At 49.6% G+C, this 26,126-nt stretch overlaps 1 protein-coding gene across 1 annotated transcript; it reads left to right on the top strand.

Annotated features, from left to right (window-relative positions):
• The first annotated feature begins 294 nt into the window (after positions 1–294).
• ERRFI1 (ERBB receptor feedback inhibitor 1) lies at positions 295–16,608 on the top strand. The gene is made up of 4 exons (XM_079987072.1): positions 295–402; positions 11,510–11,694; positions 12,504–12,580; positions 13,966–16,608. The coding sequence occupies exons 2-4, from the start codon at positions 11,579–11,581 to the stop codon at positions 15,171–15,173; spliced, it is 1,401 nt and encodes a 466-aa protein (XP_079843198.1). The 5' UTR covers positions 295–402; positions 11,510–11,578; the 3' UTR covers positions 15,174–16,608.
• The last annotated feature ends 9,518 nt before the right edge of the window (positions 16,609–26,126 follow it).

Below are 26,126 nucleotides of genomic sequence, written 5' to 3'. Positions count from 1 at the left end.
TGTAGGCAACAATTCAACAGCATCACGGAGGCGTGGCTGCGAGAAGAAAGCTGCACCTGTTGAACCTGTGCAGGGGGGGGAGGAGCAGAGGGAGGACCGCCAACCCAGATAGTACCGTAGCTTTAGAGCGGGAGTGGGGGGCGCGGATGAAGCAGAACCTCCCTGCGCCGGAAATTAGAACCGTTACCCTTTTAAGACTCCCTGGCGCTGGGCGGGGAGGAGGCGCGGCCTAAGCTCGGGGCCACGCCCACCCTTATAAAAAGAGGCTGCGTCTCTCGTCCACCTTCATTGAGCCAGGAAGTCGCGGTCGGGAGAGGTGCTGGGAGATGGCAGCGGCGGCGCGTGCGCAGTAACGACGCTGCGGGGAGACGGGACATGTCGAGCCCCGGCGCTGCCCTACGGGTAAGGGCGGGAGGCAGGCTGCGTGAACGGAGAGGACGTGAGGATTCGGGGACACGTGTAGATTTTTTTTTTTTTTGATGGCGTCAGCATAGCCCGGGCCGGGGCAGTGCGAACGCAGCGGCGCCTCGCTGGGGCGGGCTGGAGACTTGGGGTGGCGACGGAGCGCCCGACGGGGCTTCGCCTCTTCGTGGGTCAGATGCTGCTGCTGCTGCTGCTGCTGCCGCCGCCACTGCGAAGGGGCGAGAGCGCGACCCGCTTTGCCCGCCGCTCGGTTCCTTCCCGCCAAGGTTGGCCGGGCTGTGCCGTCCTGCCCGTCGAGGCAGCCTCCGCCTGCGGAAGGGCGGCTTAGTCATCGCCGCCCTGGAAGGAGGACCGGCGGCTGCGGCTGCGGCGGAGAGGAGGGCGACGGGGCACCTGCCGCGCAGGTAGGGCGAGGGCCGTTGCCACGCAACCGCCCGGGCGGAGGCGGCGAGCTGCTGCTGCCCGACGGGGCCTCCCTGTCTCCTCTGCCGCCTGCCCTTCGCTCCCTGGCCCGCTCCCGAAGGGCTTCTCCGGTGCACGGACTCGGGCGGGTCTCTTCCTGCCGCGGCAGGTGTGGAGCGCAAGCCCGCCCTCCGTTCCCACCTCTTCAGGATCGGTGCCTTCAGCAGTGGCGAAAACGTTTTGCACAGGATGCAGAGGAGAGGGACTTGGGGGACACCTGGACCGCGACGTCACCCCCCCCCCCCTCTTGTGCCTGCGCGGTGTCAGGCTCCCTTATCGCCGCCTGGCTGGGAAACTGAGGCACTGGCAGGGAAAGGCTGGTGGGGCAAACGGCAGCCATTGTCTCACTGGTGCCAGCCTCTGGGCTGGGGCAGAGGAGGGGTCCCTGCAGGGGGAGCAGCGCACGGTAGTGGGTGGCAGCTTGAGCTGCCACTGAGCCCCAGGCCTCCTCTGCATCTTGGGTTTCCATGACATTTTCCTTAGAAGCTGGTATTTTCCTGTGATCCAAATGATAGCAGTCAAACATGAAAGAGGGAGCGATTTCTGTGCCTGTTTTCCCTGGCCTTGGAAGCTTGGTGCTTGCATGTGTGCCATTTCTTCCTAGGTGCAGATAGGGCTGTCCTGGTTGGTCCCGTTGTGGTGACTGTTGACGCCAGTTAAGGTTAGGTTGTCTCTCAGCCCCTGCATATGTCTGCTTGGACATGAGCATCACTACAGCCCTAAATCCCTAATTTTTGAAACCTGGTGTTGCACCCTGGCTGCGCCTCAAGAGATCTTGTGCACAATGGCCTTTAAATGGCTTGACCAGCATGCTGCTTCATCTCTGCCTGCAGGTTTTCAGTTCTTAATACTGTATTTGCTGGGTTGGGGTGAATTCTGCACCTCCGCCGGTTTATAGAAAGGCGTGTTTCGGCAAGGCAGAAGGTAGGGCCAGTTCCGAGGGGGAAGAACAGTGCACTTGAGGCCACAGGGCATTATTTCTGAAGATGGTTCTGCTACTGTGATGGCCCTTGGTGCAGCAAATTCCCTTACTCTTGAGAAGGCACATTTGCTGAGGGGCAGTGTTGATATGTGTACTTGTATGCACTGCTTTTTGTGCTTGTTGGACTCCCAACTTGCAGCAGCTGGCATAACCAGTGGTCACTGAGGGATAATGGCAGCTGGAGTTCTGCAACACATTGCTGAGGGTACCATGTTGGTTATTAGCTCAGAACTATTCAGATAGGAAAGGGGGTGCATTTGGGGATTTAGTGTATTCCAGTTCCTTTTTTTAAAAAAAAAAATAATTTTTATTCATTTTTCAAACACATAATAGAAACAAAACACAAAACAAAAACACAAAACACAAAACAAAAGCATGCAAAACATTTAAACAAGTATAACTTCAAAATTATATTTTCATACACCTTCTTTCCTTCGACTTCCCCATACCTCCCCATCCCTGCATCCTTGTTTAGTGTATTCCAGTTCCGTGTGCAGGAAACGGAGAGTGGTCAGCCTTTCCCTCGGTGGGCAAAGGCCCCTCAGGACTGGCCAGGAGCCTGCCCATGTTCTCAAGTGTGCAAGCACCAGGCTAGTTGAGTGAGAAGAGACTTTGGTGTAAAATTGCTTTGCCTTATCTTGCTGAAATCTGCAAGGGGTGTGTGTTTGAAAGCAGCTGATGTGTTGGACCAGCCTCCCGTAGTTGGCTGAGGCTGATGGGACTTGTAGTCCAACAAATCTGGAGGCAGCAGGCGGGCGAAGGCTGACTTGTATCCTGGGCTGATCAATCTTGTTCTTTAATGGTTTTGATTCTGGTCAGTCAGAGGGAGAGGGAGGCATCTGACAACCCCCGAACTCTAAAGGGGCGAAGAATCTTCTACTGCTTCTTTGGCAACAAATGTGGAGTCTATTATCACTGCTGTCTAATGTGGGAGCTCTTATAAGTTGTCACATCCAGGACACACACACACACACACCAAGTTTCTTCTTTAATTGATTTAATTAAAAAAAAAACCAATTGCATCTTCAGAGTCAATCTGACAAAGATGTTGGAGAGTCCAAGTTGCATTTCTTGTGCAGAAAATACACACTTGCCACAATGTACTTCCCCAGTTTCATTGTGGAAATGTAAGCATCTACAAAGTGGGTTGAGTTCTGTTGTGTTGGATATCCCATGTCTGTTCCAGTTCTTACCATGAGGCCAAAGGTGATAAACTGGCCTCCAAACATCCTCTATTTATGGGTGGGTGGGAGAGCTTTGGGCATCAGTGCTTCTCAACATCTGAGATGCCAAACTAACTCTGAGCTTTGGAGTAGCTTTAAGGCTCATATCACAGACAGGACAATTGCGGTGGAGATTCCTCCCAGAGGCAGGCCAGGGGGAAGATTTGAACCAGGGACTTCAGAAGTCAGCCTCTTAGCTGTGCTTCTCCCTCCCAAGCAGCCCCCTTCCACTTTTGGGGTCATTTCCAGGGGTACACACCATTGCCAGGGCCCATGACCCTGGGGTCCTTCTGCAAGCAAAATCCAGCCTAAACCCCCACTGTGCTTGCCACTCAGTGTTGAAAATGCAAGAGGAAAGGTGGCTCTTCTTTCCTAAATAAGGGGTTCCTTGAGACAAGGTTGCCACCTTTAAAGGCCACGTTGGGTTTCAGGAGCTTCTCAGCTCCCAAGAAAGAAAGGTCCGCTTTGTTGCCGTCCATCCAGCAAGGGATTCCCTCTTGGACTCACCAGACCATCTCCCCATTCCTCGCATGTCTATCTCTTCACCGCCACCCCAAATCCTGGTCTTGCTTTGCTCAATTCTTCTGCCTCAGATGTAAGTTTTCTTTCTGCATCTCTGAACAAACCCAGGGCTTGCTATTGTGCTCTCATAGGTTTGGGGGGGAGGGGGGAGGGACATACCAGAGTTTGTAAGTATGTGCAGAGTTCAGCGTCCATGTAAGGAGAAGTCAAGGGTTTAGCCCTTGTGGGCTTGTTTGGCGTGTGAGGATATCTGGGGAGCTCTTCAAAAGGCACTGTGGCGCAGGACTCCATAAAACACGAGTGCCCCTTAGAGTTGGAAGGGACCCTGAGTGTCTGGGAAAACCCAGCCAGATGGGCAGGGTATAATTAAATTATTATTATTATTAATAATAATAATAATAATAATAATAATATGTCCAGGCCTCTGCAATGCAGGAGTCCTGTATGGAAATCGAACCTGTGACCTTGGCAGTATCAGAACTACACTCTAACTAACCAAGCTAACCTCAAGGGTAAATGACGTATTTGAGTCCAGTAACGTTATCTGGGTGCATTTTCAGGAGTTTCACGGGTGGTGCTGGTTGTTTTGCAGAATTTAGCTTTTCGTGGCCGATTTTTTTTTTTTTAATGATATTTATTAAGATTTTCCAATTACAACAAAAGAACAAAAATAAAAAAACCAAAACATCCAATTTTAAAATCTTTTTCGAAATAACATCTTTTCGGGACTTCCCCTCCCCTCCCCCTCCTGTATTCCAATTCTTACAAATAAACAAAAAAAATTCAACAAGTTCTTATCCCAAATTTAAACTTATTATCATTGACTCAATTTTAAAAATATTTTCCCATCCCCTAAAATCGACCTGTTCCCTTCCGCGAGTTCCCCCCTTTAATATGCAATACAGATTAAAATAGAAGAAAAATAAAAAAAAATAATTTTACACCCTTTGGATTCCAAATTCCCCTCCCCCCTTTCCCGGTTGCGTTCCCAATGTTCCTCGACGTCTGATGTCTTCCTGGAGTTCCCACATCTCTCTAAACCATAGTCCTTTCCCAGTCCTCTTTAATTTCGAATGTCCAATCTTGGAAGGAGTCTGTCTCAAAAAAGGCCCATTTCTTCCATCCAGATTTTTATATCTAGGAGTAAAAGCTCCAATTTTATTTCTTTAAACTTGTCAAATCTGGATGTCCCAAATGTTCCCACTTCCAGCTTTGTCCAGTTCTTATTATCTTTGTTGTTCTTGTTGATCTCACTCCTACTTTTTTTTTTTTCCCTGCTCTCCTGCACAAATGTTCCAATTCCAAAAGCTTCTAATTCTCTGCAGAGGCTTGTTATTCAAGAACAAAACATTACGTCAAGTCCCTTTCATTCTTCAATAGATAAATCTATTGTCTCCTTTAGTGCGTAGACCTCTGTAGACAAAATAGTATTCCATTTCTGCAGTTTCCCAGGAGATAGAAAGTTCTGGTCAAATTCCACGCCAACAATACTTGTAATGTCCCTCGGCTCCTCTAGGTGGTTTGCAATAACTAAATTCCCTTCCAGATCACGTCCACCAGTCAAAATAACTTGTTATTCCTTGTTTGTAACAATTTGTATCCAATTTGTAACAAATGTAACCGGCAAAGTCCTCGTAACAAAATTCTCTATTTTATTCTTCCGCTTTGACAGCTCTTTAATAGCTGTCAAAACCTCTATTTCTCTTCTCCCGGCGCTCTCACAAATCACTCCCAGGGTTCCGGGGGGGGGGGGGGGGATGTGTGCTTCTTAATCAATTCAATTCCACCTTTCTCCTCCAGCTCAGTCTTATGATTTTCCCTCGCGAAGTTAATAACTTTGTCAAAGTAGGGTTGCACTCGATCTTAGTTGTCAAATCCTTTGCTTTAACTCTTCTACAACAGGGGGGGGGGGCTGACTTCCTTTTTGCGCCTCCCCCGCTCGCTCCGAATTTTTTTTAAAAAAAAATTATCCCCCTTTTTAGTCCAGGTTCCGATTACTCACGGGTTATTCTTTTAAGTCCAGATTTTCAATAGAAGAAGTCAGCGCTCTCCGTCGAATGGCATGCGGCTTCGCTCGGCAGGGGAAGCGAAGGACTCAAAGCACCACCACCACCCCCGTCACCCGCTCCGCAGCCTTTAAAAAGGCTCCTTCGCGGGTCGGGGGAGCGCAAAAGGTGCCAGCCGAGTCACCATGTCCATGGGTTTCAGCGCCCATGGTTTTTAAGGGTCCCCGCGTCACCGGCGCGGTAGGACCCAGCCCCTGCCGAGCAGGCTCCCTCCGGAGCTCGGAGGGAGTCCGCCATTCGGCGATGGCGCCAACCCGGAAGTCCCTTCGTGGCCGAATTTTGCCTCCATTGTCAAACCCTCACCATCATCTTCTCCGATCTTCTTTCTCTGCTGCCTTTTGCATTGATCTGTGCAGCTGCCCCTTGGCTGTCAAAATCCCCTCCCACCTGTGCATTTCTCCCTTGAAAATTCAACCCCGCTCCCTTTGGGGTTTCTAGGGCTCTGCTCCTTCTGTGTCCCCAGGCAGTCAGATGTTTCTGTGGGTCAGCCTGTTCCATATGCTCAGTATGCTACACCTCTTCCAGCGTGCAGAAGACATGCCTTGTGCCCAGGCGCATAGGCCCACGTGCAAAAGCCCTGTTGGGTTCCTGAGCATCAGACATGTGGACCAGGACACACCTGCTTCCCCTTTCACAATTGCACCCCTCTGTGTGTGGGTGGCTGCAGCTGGCAATAACTTCAGGAAATAAAGAGAGGCTCTTGCATGTTGGACAGGGTCTTGTTAAGGTTTCTTGTGTTGCTCTGCAGAGGCAGGTAGTCTTGTGGAAGGACTGCAGAGGAGCTGGAAGGTATAGCTGGACAGCCCTGGGCACTCGCACCTCACAAGACTTCCCCACTGCTTCTCATATTTACTTCCGAATCTGAGCAAACAAACAATCAGGTTTTCTCTGGATTGACGTTTGCTCTGATTAATTGCTTAAAGATGAGGGCTTTCCTGGGCAAAACAGCTCGGACTGAGTTCCTAGGAAGTGTGGGGAAAGCAGGAATCTGCTCGGACAGCTCTCAGTTTATTTTACTGCCTTCCCTCGACACTCAAAAGTGGCGAGCAAGCAGCCTTGAAACACTGCAACACCCTCCAGCATTTGCAAGCAGCACTTGGAGGGGAAACCACAGGAAATTATAAACGCAGAAATTGAGCGGCATCAGGAAACTGGTTTTTTCAGGCTCTCCTCACCTTAAGAGTCCAGGGGTGGGGGAAGGGAACAGGAAGCCTGTTGAGGTTTGCGTTGAGTGGTGTGGCTTGCTGTGGGCGGCTGATCCCTTCATTATTTTAAAGAGTAGCGGGTGGGTGGGAAGATACTTTAGCAGGACTGAATGGTGCTACGGAGGGGAGGGGCCAGCAGGCTGCAGCTGCAGAAGCCCAGGTGTCTGTTGCAACCTGGAGCCCCGGATGTCCTGGCATCATCTACCTGTGAGCAAAATCCTGCAAGGCTGACGCCACTGGAGATTACGTAAGGGGCTGCACAGCTCTCCTTTTATGAATTCTAGGAAGGACATGGTACGTGCTACTTGCCAACAGTCCAGTTTGCACTGGTGGGGGGGGCGTTTCCTCTTCCCTCCCTCCCTCCCTCTCTCCTGGGTTTTATTGGGATCTCAGGAGCGTGTTTTGCGAAAGTGCCTCTGAGTTCAGCTCTGGATAAATCTCAATGGGAGGAGGAGGAGGAGGAGGAGGAAATGACGTCATGTGGTTGTCAAGCAGGGAAGAGCTGCAGGCTGGGTTTGATGAGTTGGCTGCTAGTAATGGGTCCCTCCCTCCCTCTTTTGAGATTTACTCATGATACTCGGTGGTTAAGCAGGCAAAATTAGGTTACCACTAGAGAGAAAGAGAAGCAGCAGCTGCCTCCACCTCCGCCTCCTCTTCCTCCCTGTGCAAAAGGCAGGCTGGATAAATGCAGCTCTGTGTTCCCCCGAGGGCAGCAAGGCGCCTTTCCCGGCACCCTGGCTGAACCACAGGAAGGAATCCCGGTTTTTTTTATCTTGCCAGCCACTTGCTGTGGCCGCAGGAAGGTTTCTTGGCTGGCTGTCCTCTGCCTGATTGATTTATTTTTTTGGCTCTTCATGCAAGATTCCCACCCACCTCCCTTCCTACTTTGCAGAACTCCATCTACTCCTTTTATGTGTTGACAGCATCGCTGGGCCGTTGAATATGTTTCATTGGATACAAGCAGTTAAAACAAAAACCCAGTGCTGTAATAAATGCTACAGTACAGTGGTACTTAATTCGTTCCGGAGGTCAGTTCTTAACCTGAAACTGTTCTTAACCTGAGGTACCACTTTAGCTAATGGAGCCTCCCGCTGCTGCTGTACCGCTGCCATGCGATTTCTGTTCTCATCCTGAAGCAACGTTCTTAACCCGAAGTACTATTTCTGGGTTAGCGGAGTCTGTAACCTGAAGTGTCTGTAACCTGAGGTACCACTGTACAGGCAGCCTGTTTAAAGCATCCTTGAGATAGGTTTGGATTTCAGCTGACTCGCTGACCATTCATCCCACCCAATTTTTTCGCCCCCCAAAGGGGACCTGAGATATGTGGCTTCCGGGAATGTCTGTATCCCATTGGTGGGAGCTGGTGGTCAGTGTTGTGGACTGGGAGCTGCCCCCATGACTGCCCTGTAAGAATTGAGGGCAGCTGAAGGTTCTCTGAAACTCTGGCTCTCATTAAGAGAGGAAAGAGGCAGTGGCTGGACCCCAGGGCAGGAGGAATTGGAATCACCTCCTGGGAACCTGGCAAAGAACTTTCCTCCCTGTGCTGCTTTGATGCCGCAAAAGGACAAAGTTGTTCTGGACTGAACTGACTGCCTGGACACTTCCTCCCCCCACCCCACCCCCACCTCGTGTATTCAGAATTTGGACACACAGCGGCTTCCTTCAGGGCTTTCAGCCTTCACCTGACTGTGCGTTTTTGTGCTGCCTCACTTTGGGTCCCGTTTTTGCATTTTCTGGGCCATAATCCAATTTGTAGTTTTGGCTCTCCCTTCTAAGGGGGAGGGCAGAGCCTGGGTGCCTTCCTCTATGTTCCTTTGCTTTTACTGTTACGCTTGTCATCAGCATCCTGGGCGCTTGTCAGAGTAGCAGAGGTGAGTCTCTGCCCCAAGGAGGCCACAATTGCAGGGAGCAACCCCTTGCCCCCTCCCCCTGAAGAAAGTTTTGTTTTCTTGTAAGCTTACAGACTGTTTAAAAGCCACCTGCTGCACTACCTGCCTCAGTGACAGTTTCCGCATTAATTTTGTGGGTATCTTGTAAATCCCACCCACCCATCCCCCACCGTCAGAGTCTCTTCCTGGTTGCATAACTTGAAACTCCAGGAAGTGCACTCAGGGTACTAATTTTGTTGCCTTCTAAAAAGAATTAGGTTGGGGCAGTTGGAAGCATTTGCTGCAAATCCCTGAACTGTGCCCAGAGCCATGGGAGCCCCGGATACCTGGTTCCCTGCACCCAGGGGGTGCACGCACTGTTATTTAATGATTTCAAAGCGACCTCGACATAAGGCACCCATATTTAGCACCAGAAGTCAGCTGCTGCTGCTGCTGCTGCTGCTACTATGATGATGATGATGACGATGATGATGATGAGAGCCAGCCTCGGCATCAATAATAACATCACCACCATTCTAATGGTGCAGCAATAAAACTGCTAGCACATTTGCAAAGCTAAGCAGTGCCTGGTATGGTTTCAAACTGGATTGGGAACCGCGTTTTGAGATTGCTTTATTGGAGAGGGTTGGACTGGATGACCTTTGGGGGTCCCTTCCAGTTCTGTGATTCTGTCCCTCCATTTTGGTGAGCTTTGAGCTGGCTGACTTCTCTCTCTCTCTCTCTCTCTCTCTCTCTCTCTCTCTCTCTCTCTCTCTGTGCCTCCCCCCATCCCAGTTTGGCTCTTATAGCATTGCTGGTGCCCCTTTCTTGGTGACTTCCATTTGTAGAAAATGGGTTTACGTCTGCTTCACTTTCTTTTGAGGAGGGAGGAACTGGGCAATAAAACCATCCCCAACCCCACCCCACCTACCCCCGCCACAGCCGCCAGACTCCTGAAAAAGGCCAGGGAGTGGGAGGATCTTTCCGTCCTCGCCGATGTGCTGATGGCAGTGGATGCTCTGCATTCCAGAACGGTTTCAAAACGAGAGCTGGTTGCACAACACCCCTGCGGGCGCTGCAGGGGGCAGGCTGGCACAAGGTGTTCTGTGCTTTCCAGGTTTGGCACAGCACACGGAGGGATTTTCATATAGCCTGAGCAGGAGGGTGCAGGTGGCCTGAGCCCCACAGCCTGGAGGGGCAGCGGGGCCATTAACAAGTGTCCTGGGGAGTGTGTCCACCTCTTGGCTTTCGCAAGATGGCAGATGGGGTCTGTTTGTCCAGAAGATTACCTGCCCAATCTTTCCAGAGGGGTGGAGGGAGGTTCTTACGTTTATTTTGATGGGCCTGTGCCTTTTGCTGGAAACATGCAGTGGTACCTCGGGTTGAATACTTAATTCGTTCCGGAGGTCCGTTCTTAACCTGAAACTGTTCTTAACCTGAAGCACCACTTTAGCTAATGGGGCCTCCTGCTGCCGCTGCGCTGCCGGAGCACTATATCTGTTCTCATCCTGAAGCAAAGTTCTTAACCCGAGGTACTATTTCTGGGTTAGCGGAGTCTGTAACCTGAAGCGTCTGTAACCCGAGGTACTACTGTACTTTATTTTGCAATGCTGATATACCATGTTTTGATTATAAAGAAAGTGCCAATTTGCAGTGCCGAGAGGAGGAGGGGCAGGGAGCAGGGTTTGAAATTTGCCACGCACTTTTTGTACCTGTCTATCGGCCACTTGTGGCCAAGTGTAGATGCCCAGGCCCTAGGATGGCCCCTGGTTTCTCTACCATCTGAAGGCGCATGCCTGGAGATCCTTGGATCTTGACGGTTTTCACACTCTAGCAATGCATCCTGTAGAATTCCATCTGTTATTTTTTATCTGCACAATCGGAATGAATTTCGGGAACCGAAATGTCGTATTGAAACACGGCTCCCTAATTGGGGACTAGGCGTTACGCGTTGGCGGCTGTAACCCTGGTTTAAGGAGCTGTTTGGCGCCTAACTTATATGGCTGATTTAAATATCTGAGCACTGCCAAAGGAGCGCACTCTCTTTCTCTTATACTCTTCCAAACCCAGTGTCATTTAAAGCAGCTGGGGGGAGGGGGGGAGATTGGGTGCGGGTAGCAGTGCCGGAAAGGAGTCTGCACTGGGGATATGGGGAGATGTAGCCACTTCCGCACTCCCTGAATCCTACCATCACCAAGAGGCTCCCTTGAAGCTTTAAATCTGGGCTCGGGAACCTGAGGATTTGTGGACCAGTGACAATGGAAGCCAGAGCCCAGCAATATCTAGATGTCCATTCAGGTTCCCCTATCACCCTCCCCTTTAAACAAAACACAAGGAAACCTGACGGTGGCGTTTCCTGCCTTACCTATTGCAAGCATATGTGAAAATGTTTGCACACTCCAAGTAAGGGCAGTGCTTCCTGCCATCGCTCTGAACAGGCTATGTAATACGATCGCGCCAGGGCTCAAATCGTGGTGTGTATGGGGGAGGAAGGGTAGCGCTCCAGGGTTCCCTCCCAGCCTTTACCCAGAGATGCTGCTGGGGATTGACGCAGGAACCTTCTGCACTCCAAGCAGGTGCTCTGCCACTGAACTGAGTTACAAGGAGGGCCTTTGACCTAGAATTGCTACACAAGCCAGCTTCTCCTTCTGCTGGCTGTTGTGAGCCTTGAGAAGTTCTTCCTGGGTTGACCCTTTGTTGGCTCTGCTGCATGGGACTAACACACCCTTGTTTGTCTGTCTCCCCCTCTCTTTTAAAGGCTGCTAAAGTAGCTGGCTACCTGGCGAGGACAGTGGACTTCTGAAAGCGCTGACGTCAGCCAAGCAGCATGTCCACGGCCGGCATTGCAGCTCCAGAGATGAGAGTCCCCTTGAAGAGCAGCTTCCTCCACAAGGGGCAAGGCATTGGGAGTCTCAAGCCCTGTTGGGGAGGCCATTTTGAAAAGTGAGTCTTCCTTCAGGGAGGGTACCAGATCTTTTCTCCCACTCACATCACTTTCTTGCACTTGGGTATGGGCTAGTGATGGTGGTTGGGCCTTTTGCAGCTGTCTCTTCTTCACCTACTGATTCCCTCCTGTCTCTCCTGGAAAGTATCCCGTCAGGTTTAAGGTGCTGGTTTGACCTTTAAAGCCCTTTGTGGCTTAGGGCCCTCGTATTTATGGGACCGCCTCTCCTGGTATGCCCCGCAGAGGACCTTAATCTCCATGAATAATCATAGTTTAGAGGTCCCGGGCCCTAAGGAAGTCAGATTATCCTCCACCAGGGTCAGGGCCTTCTCAGTGATGGCTCTGACCTGGTGGAATGCTCTGTCCCATGAGACCAGGGCCCTGCAGGATTTAACCTCCTTCCGCAGGGCCTGTAAGACAGAGCTATTCCGCCTGGCTTTCAATTTGAACTTAGCCTGATCTTTTATTCCCCTTCCTTCCCTCTCCCTCCCCTTTTTATGAAGATCCCACAGCTAATTCTCCCTTGGTCTCCTTGCTGGCCCAAATAGGACTAATTTTGCCAGCTAGCCCTGGTGATCATCTAATGTTTATTGGATGGATTTCCCCCCTAAATTGATTTTTGAATTCTGAATTTATTGTTATTCACGTTTTATACTGTATTTTATGCTGTTTTTTTTTTGCATCAATTAAGTGTTTTAAATTTGTTGTCAGCTGCCCTAAGCCTGGTTTTCTGAACCGGGAAGGGTGGGTTATAAATAAAATATTTATTTATTTATTTATTTATTTATTTATTTATTTATTCTTTCAGCCCTTTCTTTAACATGGAGCCCGTAGCAATGGCCTACAATCTGAACTCGTCCGCACAGCATCACTTAACGTCCATCGGTAGGTACCTGGTTCCGCCGTCAACCTCAGATTTATTTGTGTTGCAGCTCAGAACTTTTCAGTTGTCACTCCCCCTCCTCCTTCCACCAGCAATTTGGTTCCTGAAGATACCCGCTTTTTTATTATTATTGAAGAGGAAGAGGAAGGTTAGCAGGCAGCAGAAAAACCAGCAGTCTTGACAGCCAGAGCCTTGGAGTGCCCCATGCTGTCTTGCTTTTAATAATAATAATAATAATAATAATAATAATAATAATAAACAAAATATACCAAGAATAAGGAACATAAAGAAATAGTGTTACAGCAAGTTGAAGGCAGCATTGCCACCGAGTTCGTTGTTCCAGAAAGTTACAAAAAACCCACACCATACCTTCCATAAACTTGTTAGGATAGTTTATATGCATTATTTTGTAACAAGTAACCTTAAGTATAGTTATTACAGACCAAATCGTATCAGTCCGTTCAGATGTAGTAGGAGATAGGCTTTTGCCCGAATTTTTTAGCTGTAATCTTAGCAGCGGTTAATCGGGTTTTGAACACTTGTTTCTTGATCGTTTACTGGAATAACGTATTTTAGATAGCCAAGCAGAAATATTTTCGGTTCCGAAGGCATATGATATATGATATCCTAACACATTGGAGATACTGGCCTGAACGGATTTCCAGGTATTTCTATTTGAGAACAGTTCCAAAAGATGTATATGTGAACTGCTTTATTTAATCTGCGTCTCCAGCATTTATCTGATCCTATCTATAGATCAATTTATAAGGTGTTAAATACCATTGAGCGAAGGTTTTAAAATAGTTCTCCTGAAATTATATTAGAACGGAAGTTGTCTGAAATCCAGTTCCATTCTTTCCTGGCTGTCCTTTGATCTAAATCCTCATATATGTTATAAATATTGTATGCATGTATATCTAGATCTGACTATATACATGTGTGCATCTGAGTGCACAATTGAGGCCGAATGGCTCTAAGGTCAGGGAGGCTTGTGATACCTCACCCAGCAGTGCTGAGAGGGATGGAGTCAAGGAGGGGCTTTGCCATGTCTGTGAGGCTCCCAGAGGCACCCGGTTGTCCACTTTGGAGGCTGGGCCCTACTTGGGCTCCATCCAGCCCCTTTTAATAGACTTGCAGAGTTCTCAGGGGACCCCAACGACCATCTAGTCATCTAAGAACATGGCAGAGGAGACGGCGTCTATCCATATCTCCTAGCCAGTGGGGCCTCCATGTTCAGAAGCTGTCTACCAGTCTCAATAAATGCCATGTGCTGGCTTTCTCCACCCCAGCAGCCATGCTCTCCCCCCCCCCCTTTGAGGAAAGTTGTGCATGAGGTGCCCTGTGTCTTGAGATTAGCAACTCACCCTTCTTTCCCTCTCCCTCTCAGGCCACATTTCAGACCCTGATCCAGCACAGAACGGCGGCAGCGACAAGCCCAGCCCCAACGGCGAGAGGCCAGAGGATTGCGGCCTAGTCCCCGCCTTCGGCAGACTCTCCCTCGCCGTGTCCAACGAGGGGGCTCCCCCCACCCCCACCAAGGGCGGGCCGTCATTCTCCTTCCCCCCAGCGCCTCCGGGTGCCGAGCGCAGTACCCGCCCACTTCCCCCACTGCCCATCCCGGAGGATTTCGTGCACGACGATGTGGACCGGGAGGTGGAGTTCCTCACCAGCTCCGACACAGACTTTTTGCTGGAGGAGTGCAGCGGCCCTGCCTTCAAGCCCGCCACCTATGGCAGGCGGAGCTTCCGGGGCTGCGGGCAAATAAACTATGCTTACTTCGACGCCCCAGCGGGATCGAAGGCGGAAGAGCCTCCCTCCGCTAAGCAGAGCGGGTGTCCGGCCGGGGTCTGTGCTGCTGTTGCTGCTGCTGCTGCTGCTGCTGTTCCTCCTCCTCCTCCTCCTCCTCCTCCTCCTCTGGCTCCCACAGCGCATCAGCTCCACCGCCGGTTGCGCCGCTCGCATTCCGGGCCAGCCGGGTCCTTCCACAAACCGGTGGTGAGGGTCTCCAGCCACTTCCGCCGGGCATCTCCCAGCTCGGACGACGACAAGCCTGAGGTCCCGCCCAGGGTGCCCATCCCGCCCAGGGTGCTGAAGCCTGACTACCGGAGGTGGTCCGCTGAAGTGGCTTCGAGCGCCTACAGTGACGAGGACAAACCACCCAAGGTCCCCCCGAGGGAGCCTCTGTCCTGCAGCAACTCCCGCACGCCCAGCCCCAAGAGCCTGCCCTCGTACCTCAACGGCATCATGCCGCCCACCCAGAGCTTTGCCCCGGACCCCAAGTACGTCAGCAGCAAAGCGCTGCAGCGGCAGCACAGCGAGGGCTCGGGCAGCCGGGTTCCCTGCATCCTGCCCATCATCGAGAACGGCAAGAAGGTCAGCTCCACCCACTACTACCTGCTGCCCGAAAGGCCCCCCTACCTGGACAGGTACGAGAAGTTCTTCCGGGAAGCGGAAGAGGGCAGCAGCCTGAGCGCGGAAGGGCAGCTGCCGCCGTCCCTGTGGCCAGAGGCTCCGGAAGGGGAGGCAGCCAGCCTGGCAGGGATGCTGAACGTTCCGGTCAAGCGGAAGCACTTGCCCTGCATGGTGTCTCCGTAGGGAAGAGGGAGCCTCGCGAGGAAGGAGGCATCGGGGAGCTGGCCACAGGCCTTTCGAGGATGAGGAAGAGGGGCAGAAGCCCAGCCCTCCGGCTTCCGGAGAGGAGCAGGGGGAGGCCCCTCTGTCTGGTGCTGCAGCCGCTGCCTGCGTTGGGCTCGGCTGCCTGGCCCTGGCGGTTCTGGCCTGGGAGAGGACTTGGAGGAGGACTCGAGCGTACATAGCCAGCATTGGCCAGTTGTCATTCAATATTCTTAGAGCAAACTTGCATAAGTAGGGAAAGAATTGCACTCTTGCTAACAGGACAAGCTGCTTCAGCTGGAAGCAGAAGAGAAAAGAAGCCCCATTCAGTATTCCTTTTTCTGCACAGTGGTGGCCACAGTGTGTTTCCGCCCCCACCCCCTTAAAAGAAAAACCTTTCTGCCAATATTTGCTCTTCTCCCACTGGTGGGGAATCCCAGCAGGAATTATCCTTGCGGTGGGACGAGATTTGGGGGGGGGGAGGGCGGCAGGGAAGTTCACCACCCATTTCTGAGCTCGCCTTAGTTTGGATGGGCTGTTCCACATGTTTTAGACTTTTGGTCTGGGGTGGGGAATCTTGCCCCCGGTTCCTAATCTCCACCTACCCACACCTGGCCACTCAGATACTTGCCCCACAATTCAACTGGTTCTCCTTTACCCACAGCTTCTGGCTTTGATGAAACCCGAGAAGGGCTTTTGTGTGCTAGCTTTTGTGGGTTCGGCGCGACTGTGTGTGTCCTTGCAGTTGGGTAGCTGGAGCTCAGGCTGAACAGCACCCTTGGGTGAAGCAGCAACCCCCCTTTCCCCACCACCCCAATGTTTTAAAAAATGGGACCAACTTCTGTTCTCCAGGTAGTGTTGGGAGAATGTGTTTATGCATAGCAGTGAGGCACAAGCTGGTCTTGAGCCTGTCTTGTCCAGTGTTCTGCAGGATGGTGGAAGAGGCTGGGCTCGCGTTGCCGAGTCCTCTTTGAAGGCGGCCCAGTCAGGGTTGGTGAAGGGTGTTGCCGTCTCTCTCCCCACCCCCCCTTGCACACTCGCACGCACGCACACCCACACACTTCCACTTGTTCCCGCAGGTCCCAGGGGGACGGTGCTTTCTGGTCAGGGTCCAGCGTGGCCTTGGCTTTTCCCAATGGACGCAACTGCGGTTTACAGTGTAAAATAAAGTTCGCTTGGGAGTTGTTGTTGCCTCCCACCCCTCTGAAACCGTCTGGGAAGCTGACTTGTTTCTAGTACAAACTCTAAATGAAGGCAATGTTCACATTCTGGAAATAATATTGATAATAATGCACTGAGAGAGGTCCCTCATCAGGTGTACAGTATTGAGGAAGAATGACGTCATTCACTTTGTATTTTGGAATATTTCCGTGTCTTGGATTTTAATAAAGTTATAATGTACTTATTTATGATAACACTACCTAGGCTGCGTCGTTTTGTGTGGGGGCTCTGCTTCCCTTTCGCAAAAGTGGCAGAGCAGCGAGCTCTCGCCGCCTCCACCTCCTCCTCCCTCCTGGTGCATTTTAGGGGTGCGTCTCCTCGTCTCCCCGTGTTGGCCAATGAGAAGCTCCCTGGAATCATGCTATGCAGCTTATCAAGATTGGGCAGCTTGCCACTGGTGCTTGGTTTCCAGAGCCACCCAGCACGTGGGCAGGCAGGGTGTGCAACTCCCAGGGTGTTTCTTGACCTGTCCTGCGTTGTAATTGTGGTTTCTGGGCTGGTGGCAGGGGCTGACACTTCCAGGACGGGTTGGGTGGGCAAGCCCTGAAGTCTGTTCCCCACCCCACAAAGCCTCTCCCTGGCTGGGCTTGCGTTGTGAGAGCTGTGGGGCAGGTAGAAAGCCCTGGGAGATGGAGGGAGAGAAGGGGGCAGCAGAGGACTCAAGTGGAAGGGGGAGGAAGAGCCTGTACCAAGGTGGGTTGGTAGGATGAGGAGGAAGCCCCTTCTCTGACTTTTAAAGGGGAGATGAACAGGAACCCCATCTCCTTCCCTCTGCAAGTGTGGCTTCTGTCATGCAAATGGTGTAGCCACATTAATGCTTCTATCACCTGTTTTGGTGCTTGGAAGAAGTCCTGCTCAAGCATTTTGAGTCCTGCCCAAGGGGTTGGAATCTCTCCCCACCCCGTCCTCGAAGCTGCAGCTTGATTTCCATGAATCCTCTTCTGCCCCCACCCAGGCAGTACATGAAATCCTCCACCACCACTCCCTTTTTCAGAAACATTTCCCTTTTTTCTCGTTTTCTATTATAACACTCTTTTTTCTGGAATAGAACTGGGGATGTGTGTGCAGGGGCCGATGACTAGATGCCCTCTGAGCTACTGAACTGATGTCTTAATTTTACTTATAACGAAAACAGGCATGTCTTACACGGCTTTTTAAGAAGAAAACTGTGTGTGCAGCCTAGGAGCATTTTTGCCACCCAGTTATTAACACCTGAGTACCTGAGGCTGTGGAAGGCATTGCTTCAGTGCCTGTAGACAAACTGCCTTGAAGCTCCTTGCAGCCTTCAGCCTTTCTTAACCTGTGGGTCCCCAGATGTTCTTGAACTACAACCCCCATCACCCCTAGCTAGCAAGGCCAGAGCTCAGGGATGATGGGAGTTGTAGTCCAACAACATCTGGGGACCCATAGGTTGAGAACCACTGCTGGCTGCATCTCCACATAGTTAGGGCTGACTCCCCTTGCAGGACTGATGATATCTCTGCTCAGCACCTGCCTTCAGTTCTCAGTGTCTCTTGAGGGAAGGCCATGGACAATTTAAATGGTGCCAGGTGGGCAAAAGACAATGTGCGGTAGATCCGACTCCAAGCATTCAATAATGGAAATACCAAAAAACCACATAGTTGGGCTGGTGGAATTTATAGGAAGGTCGGGAGTTGATGGTCAGAAATGTGTGTTGTGTGGAAGGATGCTCTGAGCTGTACCTGGTTCTGGTACATCAATCAATCAATCAATCATGGGCTTAGAATTATTTAATTCTAGGTATGTGTTTTCCCCCTTGGCTCTAGTGCATGGTTTCCCAAACTTTTCTTGTTGGACTACAACTCCCATCATCCCTAGCTAGTGGTCAGGGATGATGGAAACGGTAGTCCAAAAACTGCTGGAGACCCAAGTTTCCCTGCTCTGGTGGGCGGATATCTGGGTTCTTATATGTAGAGGTTGAGATTTGCAGGTTGAGGGCAGAGCCACAGATGCACCAGCCGATGGGCAGAAGAAGGCTGACCTCCCCTGTCCTGGCAGGTTGCTGTGGTGCCCGATTTGGGCCACCGTCTCTCTGCCTCGCCCTCCCTTCCCCTCCTGCTTGATGCCGCAGCAGCACTGCCATAACCGGTGAGCCAAGGAAGATCGTCCTGCTCCTCCTCCTCCTGCTGCTGCTGCAGTGCAGGATGTGACTTGTCAGGCCTCCTGTCTCGCTTGTGCAAATAGCTTCTTGATCACTTACTCAGATACTCAACAGCGAGGGCTTGGCGCTGCCTCAGGAAGGGGAGGTGGGAGGCAGAGGTGCTCCCCAGGAGGTCTGAAGGAGGCCTCCCTGTTAGAGAGGAGAGCGTTCTGTGGGTGGGTGGCAAGAAGAGGTAAGGAGATGCCCTCAGTGGACTGTAGGCAAACTCCACCAAATCTTGCTGCCTGAAGGTCCTGAAAACCACAGCAGAGAATGGCTTTGTTCTGTCTTTGCTTTGCCTCCAGGCCCTCTCCTCAGAACCACTGGCCAGTTGGTCCTAAGGCACCCAGGATTTGACCTTCAGCATCAATGTGGGGGAAATTGGGCCAAATTCCCGTGGACAGGCCTTCTGCCTTCTGAGAAATAAAGGCTGGGGTTTTCTCCTTGACAGGCATTCGTTTATATGAGAGGGGAAGTGGTGCAGAGACTCAGTTAGGAGTAGCACAGACCTTGCCTTGTCCCTCCCCCTGCCATATTAGTGCACCCCCCCCCATCCCATTCTGCAATACGAGAGGATGATCCTATCAATGTGTTTCTCCTCTTCCACAGTGCAGTGCTTACCTGGGGTTGCTTTCCTTTGGAGAAGAGAAGGGTGCAAACTTAGGTTGTCTCTGTAAAGTTTGAGCTTTCCTTTTCTTTCTTTTTTTACGAAATCTGCAAGTGAAACCTGTCTAGTGCACAGCCAGAGTGGTGGTCCTAATCCAGATTCTCCAAAGAGGGGAGGAGACCATCTGTAGGCCATCTCTGCTTCTGTAGGAAGCCACAGCGGGTGGCACTGTGGTCTAAGCAACTGAGCTTCTTGGGCTTGCCGATCAGAAGGTTGGTGGTTTGAATCCCCATGACGGGGTGAGCTCCCATTGCCCTGCCCCAGCTCCTGCCAACCTAGCAGATTGAAAGCATGCCAGTGCAAGTAGATAAATAGGTACCGCTGTGGCAGGAAGGTAAATGGCATTTCCGTGCGCTCTGGTTTCCATCACAGTGTTCCATTGTGCCAGAAGCGGTTTAGTCCTGCTGGCCACATGACCCGGAAAGCTGTCTGTGGACAAACGCCGGCTCCCTTAGCCTGAAGGCAAGATGAGTGTTGCAACCCCATAGTCACCTTTGACTGGACTTAACCATCCAGGGGTCCTTTACTATACCTTTTACCTTGTAGGAAGTCACCTTTCTTAAAAGTTCCAGGCCATGAGGTGGGCACCAGTTTCCCATGCGACAAGCCTCATCACTTCTGGAGATGCCTTGAGCTGTAATCCTCACCAGCGATACTTCCATCTTTCTGCTGCTCCCATTCTTCTTCTTATATTGATGCTATAAACAAACCCAAAGTGCAATAGCAAAAGGTTAAAATTACATTGTGGACTTTAGGAAATGTAAATTGAATATTCAGCCACTTATTATTGAGGGGAAGTGCGTGGAACAGGTCTCGGTGTTTCGATTTCTGGGAATGGAGTTGAGAGACGACCTAACCTGGGGAGAGAATAGCAAAGACCTGGTGAAGAGAGCACATCAGAGGTTATATTTTCTGAGAATCCTCCGGAAAAACAATCTCTCAAAGGACCTGTTGATGGCATTTTACCATTGCACTGTGGAGAGCGTACTAACTTATGGTCTGTGTGTGTGGTTTGGGAGCTGCACGGCCAGGGAAAAAACAATGCTATCCAGGGTTGTAAAGACTGCAGAGAGAATTATTGGGTGCACTCTTCCCACCTTAGATCAAATCTATGCTGCCAGGTGCCATAAGAAAGCGGCAAAGATAGCACATGATAGTACGCACCCCGGAAATGATCTCTTTCAGCTTCTACCTTTTGGAAGAAGGAATAGGGTTATAAAGGCCAGGACTAGCCACCTGAGAAACAGTTTCTACGTTAATGCAATTCTGGTTCTAAACGCAGCATAAGGGGTCTCTGTAGTATAGTGTATTTTAAAATGGGGTTTTAGAGTTCTTAGGGGTTTTAGAATGTTTTATGTAGTTTTGTAGTAGTTTTATGTAGTTTTGTGGTAGTTTTATGTAGTTTTTATGTAGTTTTATGTAGTTTTTCAATTTCATTGTTCCGCAAGGGACAATGACAATAAAGATATCGTAATCGTAATCGTACATCATACAAAGTAAACAAGCAATAAACAAGAAGAGAAGGAAATGGTAATGGCACCAATATAAACCAACACATCCATATTCCCAGAGGTGGCATGGAGGGTGAACGTTGAGCATCTTGGTCTGAAGCACAGGAAATAATCCCTGAAAAATCCCTGGAAACTCGCAGTTTCTGTGTAGTTTTATTTGGCAATAGCCAAAGTTGGTAAGTTCTACCACCCCCCTGCCAAATGCAGGTTTTACGAGGGCTATTGAGATCCTAGAGTGCCAGACTTATCTGTCCACACATTCAATAACAGCAATTGTGACGAAGCCTGATTTATTCGTTCTAGATATTTGCTCTCCCTGTCCTTGCTGCAATTCCCTCTCAACAGGTGGGCTGTGCCCTAAATGGAAGAGGAAAGGGTGAGGGTTAGTTACAGGCTGAGCTTGGTACAGCGCCATTGTTAAGTTGTGGGTGAACATATCAGACAACACAGCAATTCTTCAGACAGCTCTTGTTTATTCACAGGCCAGAACAGAACAGAACTGAAGGGTTCAGCCAGCCTGCTTATATAAGCTCCACTACAACGCAACAGTAACAACTTTCTGTAACTATCCAATCACTATCCATTTCACTTTCAATTCCTTATTTGCATATGTGGGCCTGAGTGAAAGCTATCTACAGTAGCCCCCTGCTGACCCAGGATGAGAACTTCAGTACATAGCAGCCATGGCTGCACCAACACTGGTGAAATGCCCTTCTTTTGCACCACAGTGGGCTCTAAATGGCATCTTTGAATAGTCTTGAAGGCTGAGTTTTATGCCCTGCGTCTAAGGATCTGCAGGGAAGCAAGCAGAGGGAGGGAGCCAGAACTTGTCACTTGTCACAACCACTGAGACACCTGCTTTGCTAAGAGGCTCCTCTCTTTATTTCTTCAATTCATTTCCACCCCGCCATTCCTCCAAGGAGCTCAAGGTCCTGAAGGTAATTCTCCACCTCTCGATTTATCCTCACCGCAACCCTTGAAAGTACCGCATTTTCCGCTCCATAACACGCACTTTTTTCCTCCTAAAAAGTAAGGGGAAATCTGTGTGCGTCTTATGGAGCGAATGGCGCTGCGCAGAGAGGTAGAGCTGTGCAGTGCCCCTTCAGCGAAACGGGAGGAGAAAAGGAGCCCCTTCTGTTTCTCCTCCTGATTTGCTGGAGAGGCGCTGCGCAGAGAGGGCCACCTTAACCTCACTAGGTTGTTGTGAGGTTGTTGTGTGATAGCCATTGATAGCCTTATCCTCCAGGAATTTGTCTAATCCCTTTTTGAAGTCACCCAAGCTAGTAGCTGTCGTTCAGTCTTGTAGCAAGTTCTGTCTTTTAACCATACATTGTGCAAAGGTCCTCCTTTTCTCTGTCCTGATCTCCTACCTAGCAGCTTCCTTGGATGTGTGTGATATAAGTATCTTCAAGGTTCAGGGTATCCTGATGAAACCCTTTGGTTGTTTATTAAATAGTTTGGTACAACATTTGATTCAGAATATTTTTTTTCTTGTTTTCCTCATCTAAAAACTAGGTGCGTCTTATGGTCGGGTGCATCTTATAGAGCGAAAAATACGGTAGATAAGCCTGAGAGGCAGTGGCTGGCCTCCAAGACCACCCGGTGTGCTTCATGGGGATTTGAACCCTGGTCTCCAACACTAGTCTAACCACTATGCAAGACTGTCTTTCTTGCCAGGGATGTGGAAGCTCTGGGTGGGCAGGTATCCCGGCCAATGCAGGCCATTCCTGTGATCACTGCTTGCTTTGGAAACGTAAGCTTCTCAGGCAGAGGCAAGCATACTTTTAAAACTGTAATAAACATAAGTGTGATAAATTCAGCGGCTGACCTTGTCTGGGGAAAGGCGGCTGTTCCCTTCTTCCCCGTCCTGCAGGGTAATTTGGGCCTTGCACAACCCCTGCCCATGTGCCAATTTCCACGGGCAAAGAATTTGCTGCTCACCCCACCCCCTTCCCTGAACTACATGTGGCAAGTTCCTTATACAACCATGCTCTGTTATCTGCAAACACAATCAAGCTTTGCCCTGATGTGCGAAGGAGGCAGCAATCCCCTTAATAAGGCAGCCGAGGACACACAATTTCAGGAATGAAAAGGGAGGAGACAGTTTGGACTCTGCCCGCAATGGCATTTCTTGGGTCCTGTTCTTCCTGGGGTGGACAACCCACCGCAAATCACTGCCAGTCAAATGTGATGTGGTTAAGTGGTGATGCAAGCTCTGAGAATCAAGAGGCAGCATCTCTGAGCATCTGAGCAGAGTGCTCCTGCAAAGATTGGAGGAGAGGAGAGGTTGTGGCGGAGGGGCCACCACGGCTATGGCCCTGCCAAGCTCATGCTGGCTGGCGGGGGAAGAGTAGAGGTAGAGTATGGACTTATCTCCCCAACACACACACACACACACACAAACAAACAAACAAACACACACAGACACCTAGTATTGTAAAGTTGGAAGGGACCACAAGGGTGATTAATTTTTTTTAATCATTTTTATTGCTTTTCCAATAAAAAGAGCCAATCAACATGTCCACATCATAATCCAATTAAAAACAAAAAACTAAAATAAAATAAAAAAGACCAAATTGTAATCCAAATTGTAATTATTAATTTTTCTGGGCTCCCCATAGTCTGGACCTCTGAAGCATATCTCCAAATCTTCAGTCCTGCCTCTTCTCGTTGTTTTCATATTTTCCACATCACGAGGAAATTTTGAGTTGTTTTGTAGACAGCTGATATTGGGAGACATATTGGCCCTCTGTCATGGATGCTTCAGCTGAGATTCCTGCTTCGCAGGGAGTTGGATCAAGATGACCCATGATTTAATTAATAGGAAAATTCGTCAAAGTCTTAATAAGGAAAGACATTGGAAATATGGTTCTGTGTAATCACATGATTTGGTGAGGGCTAATCCGAAAAACTAAACTGATTTTGTTTGGTTTGGGATGGTGACATTGGGTTGCATCCGTCAAGACTGCTGTGATCCTTTGATTGGCATACCTGGTTGAGGAAGGTGCTTAAGATTTGGGGGGTCCCAAGCCGCCCCCAAGCTGCCCCCAGTACACCCTCCACCTTTTGGCCTCATCACCAGTGGAAACACCAAGGGCACGTCTCCTGCTACCATCACGAACCTCCTGTCCAGTTGCCGTCCCCCACATTCTCACAGCAGACTCCCATCCCTTAATGGTTCTCCAGACCTCTGAATTTCTTCCAGCCGAGGCCTTCTTGCATGTCCCCACTTGTCTTGGGCCACCAGATCAATTATTATGTTTTCAGTCGGAGAGACAAAATCTGAGCCCCTTGAATAACGGCTCCTCAAAATTCTCCCCTCAATTGAATTTGAGAGCTGACATGTGTGAATCTTCAGAATTGTCCCTTCAGGCTTGGTGTGAAAGCAAAATGCATGCTTTCCATCATTCATTTTGCCCATTGGTCCACCAGCTTTTCTTCCCCCCATAATGTGGACAATGTTTTTATTTATTTAGTGCATTCAAATCCCGCCTCCAAGAAGCTTGAGGTGGTATACATGTGTCTCCTCCTCAACTAATCCCGATAACAACCCTGTGAGGTAGGTTAGGTTGAGAGACAGTGACTGGCCCAGGGTCACACCCAGTGAGCTTCATGGCCAAGTGGGGATTCGAACCCTGCTCTCCCTGGTCCTAGTCCGGCACTCTAACCACTACACCACACTGGCTTTTCAGTGCTTCCGAGGAGCACCTTGATATAAATTATTGGCAAAGGCTTTTGTTGTTTCCTCCAGCCCAGGAATGAGGCTGGCATGACGTATCTGGGCTGCCTACACTTTGGGAGTGTTTCAGATCCAAGCACATCCCGAGATAATTGCAAATTAATGAGGTCCTGGGAGGTTCTTTGGGAACGGTGAGGAATTTGTGAGTAGGTGGTTGTGCTCCTTAGGTTTAATGATTTTGATGAGTGGCGCATCTCCTCCCCCCTCCTCTTCTCATAAGGGCAGGGAAGGCTTGGAAGTGAGGGCAGTCAAAGGAAAAAGCCAGTTAGAAAATACCATATTTTTTGCTCTATAAGACTCACTTTTTCCCTCCTAAAAAGTAAGGGGAAATGTGTGTGCGTCTTATGGAGCGAATGCAGGCTGCACAGCTATCCCAGAAGCCAGAACAGCAAGAGGGATTGCTGCTTTCACTGCGCAGCGATCCCTCTTGCTCTTCTGGCTTCTGAGATTCAGAATATTTTTTTTCTTGTTTTCCTCCTCCAAAAACTAGGTGCGTCTTGTGGTCTGGTGCGTCTTATAGAGCAAAAAATACGGTAGTTTGGGCTGTTGGCAAAGAGCAAGCTGGGCAAGACAAGGAATATTGAGATCTGAATATTGAGCCTCACTTCAGCAGCTTGTACCCAGACCTAGACTCAAAATCCTTTTTTTAAAAAAAAGATTTTTATTGATACAGCAAGAAAAAAAGAAAAAAACACAAATACCAAATTACACACAGGAATAACCATAGACACGTATTTTTCTTAGCAAACAATAAAACATATATTGGTCTTAACACTAAAGACCCAACCTCCCGTCTATTCCATATTTCGATTTCATATTATTTATTGCCAATACACACTTTTATCATAATTAAACTTTTTCTTAATATATCTAATTTCTTATATCTACCTTGCAACTATTACTGAAGTTCCTCAAATGCTGCAACAGAATTTAAACTACTATATTTATTTTTCAGATATTCTTTGAAAACTTCCCATTTTGAAACAAATTCCTGTTTTGATTTATTCTTTATTTTTTCTGATAGACCATCTAATTCGGCATATTCTGTCAGCTTTTGGATCGAATCTTGTATAGAGGGGATTTCATTACTCTTCCGTTTTGCCGTGATCAGAACTCTTGCTGCCGCCGTCACATATAAAAAGATACCCTTCCTCTTTTGCGGAATATCCAAATCTGTTATTCCCAGGTGGTAGGCCTCTGGTTTTTTATTGAAAGAGATCTTTAGCATTTTTTGCAGTTCTGCATGGATATACTCTCAGAATACCTGTATTTTCCTACATATCCACCACATATGGTAGAAAGTTCCTAGACTCACAATCCTATCTTCACCGCCTCCAGGGGGAGCTCTTGTTCCAGGCATTAACACTCTGTTACAAAAGCCACAAATTTAGAGACCGACTGTATCTCAAAAGTCATATTTACGGGGCTCTGGTGATTTCAAGCAAAAGTAGCAGATTTTACTTTATTTTATTATTTCATTTCATCCTTAAAATATGCTGCAGCTGCCCCCTGCCCCCCCAGCTACAATCCTGGAGGGCCCACAGGAAGGAAACAAGGTCAGAAGGGGGCCACAGTCAGGAAAATGTTGGGAAACACCAGTCTAATCTCGGGGTCACTAGGACATGCATTATGATGT

This window comes from Podarcis cretensis (assembly GCF_951804945.1).
Source record: "Podarcis cretensis genome assembly, chromosome: 8".
Classification (NCBI taxonomy): Eukaryota; Metazoa; Chordata; class Lepidosauria; order Squamata; family Lacertidae; genus Podarcis; species Podarcis cretensis.
This window is presented reverse-complemented; position numbering and strand designations above follow the sequence as displayed.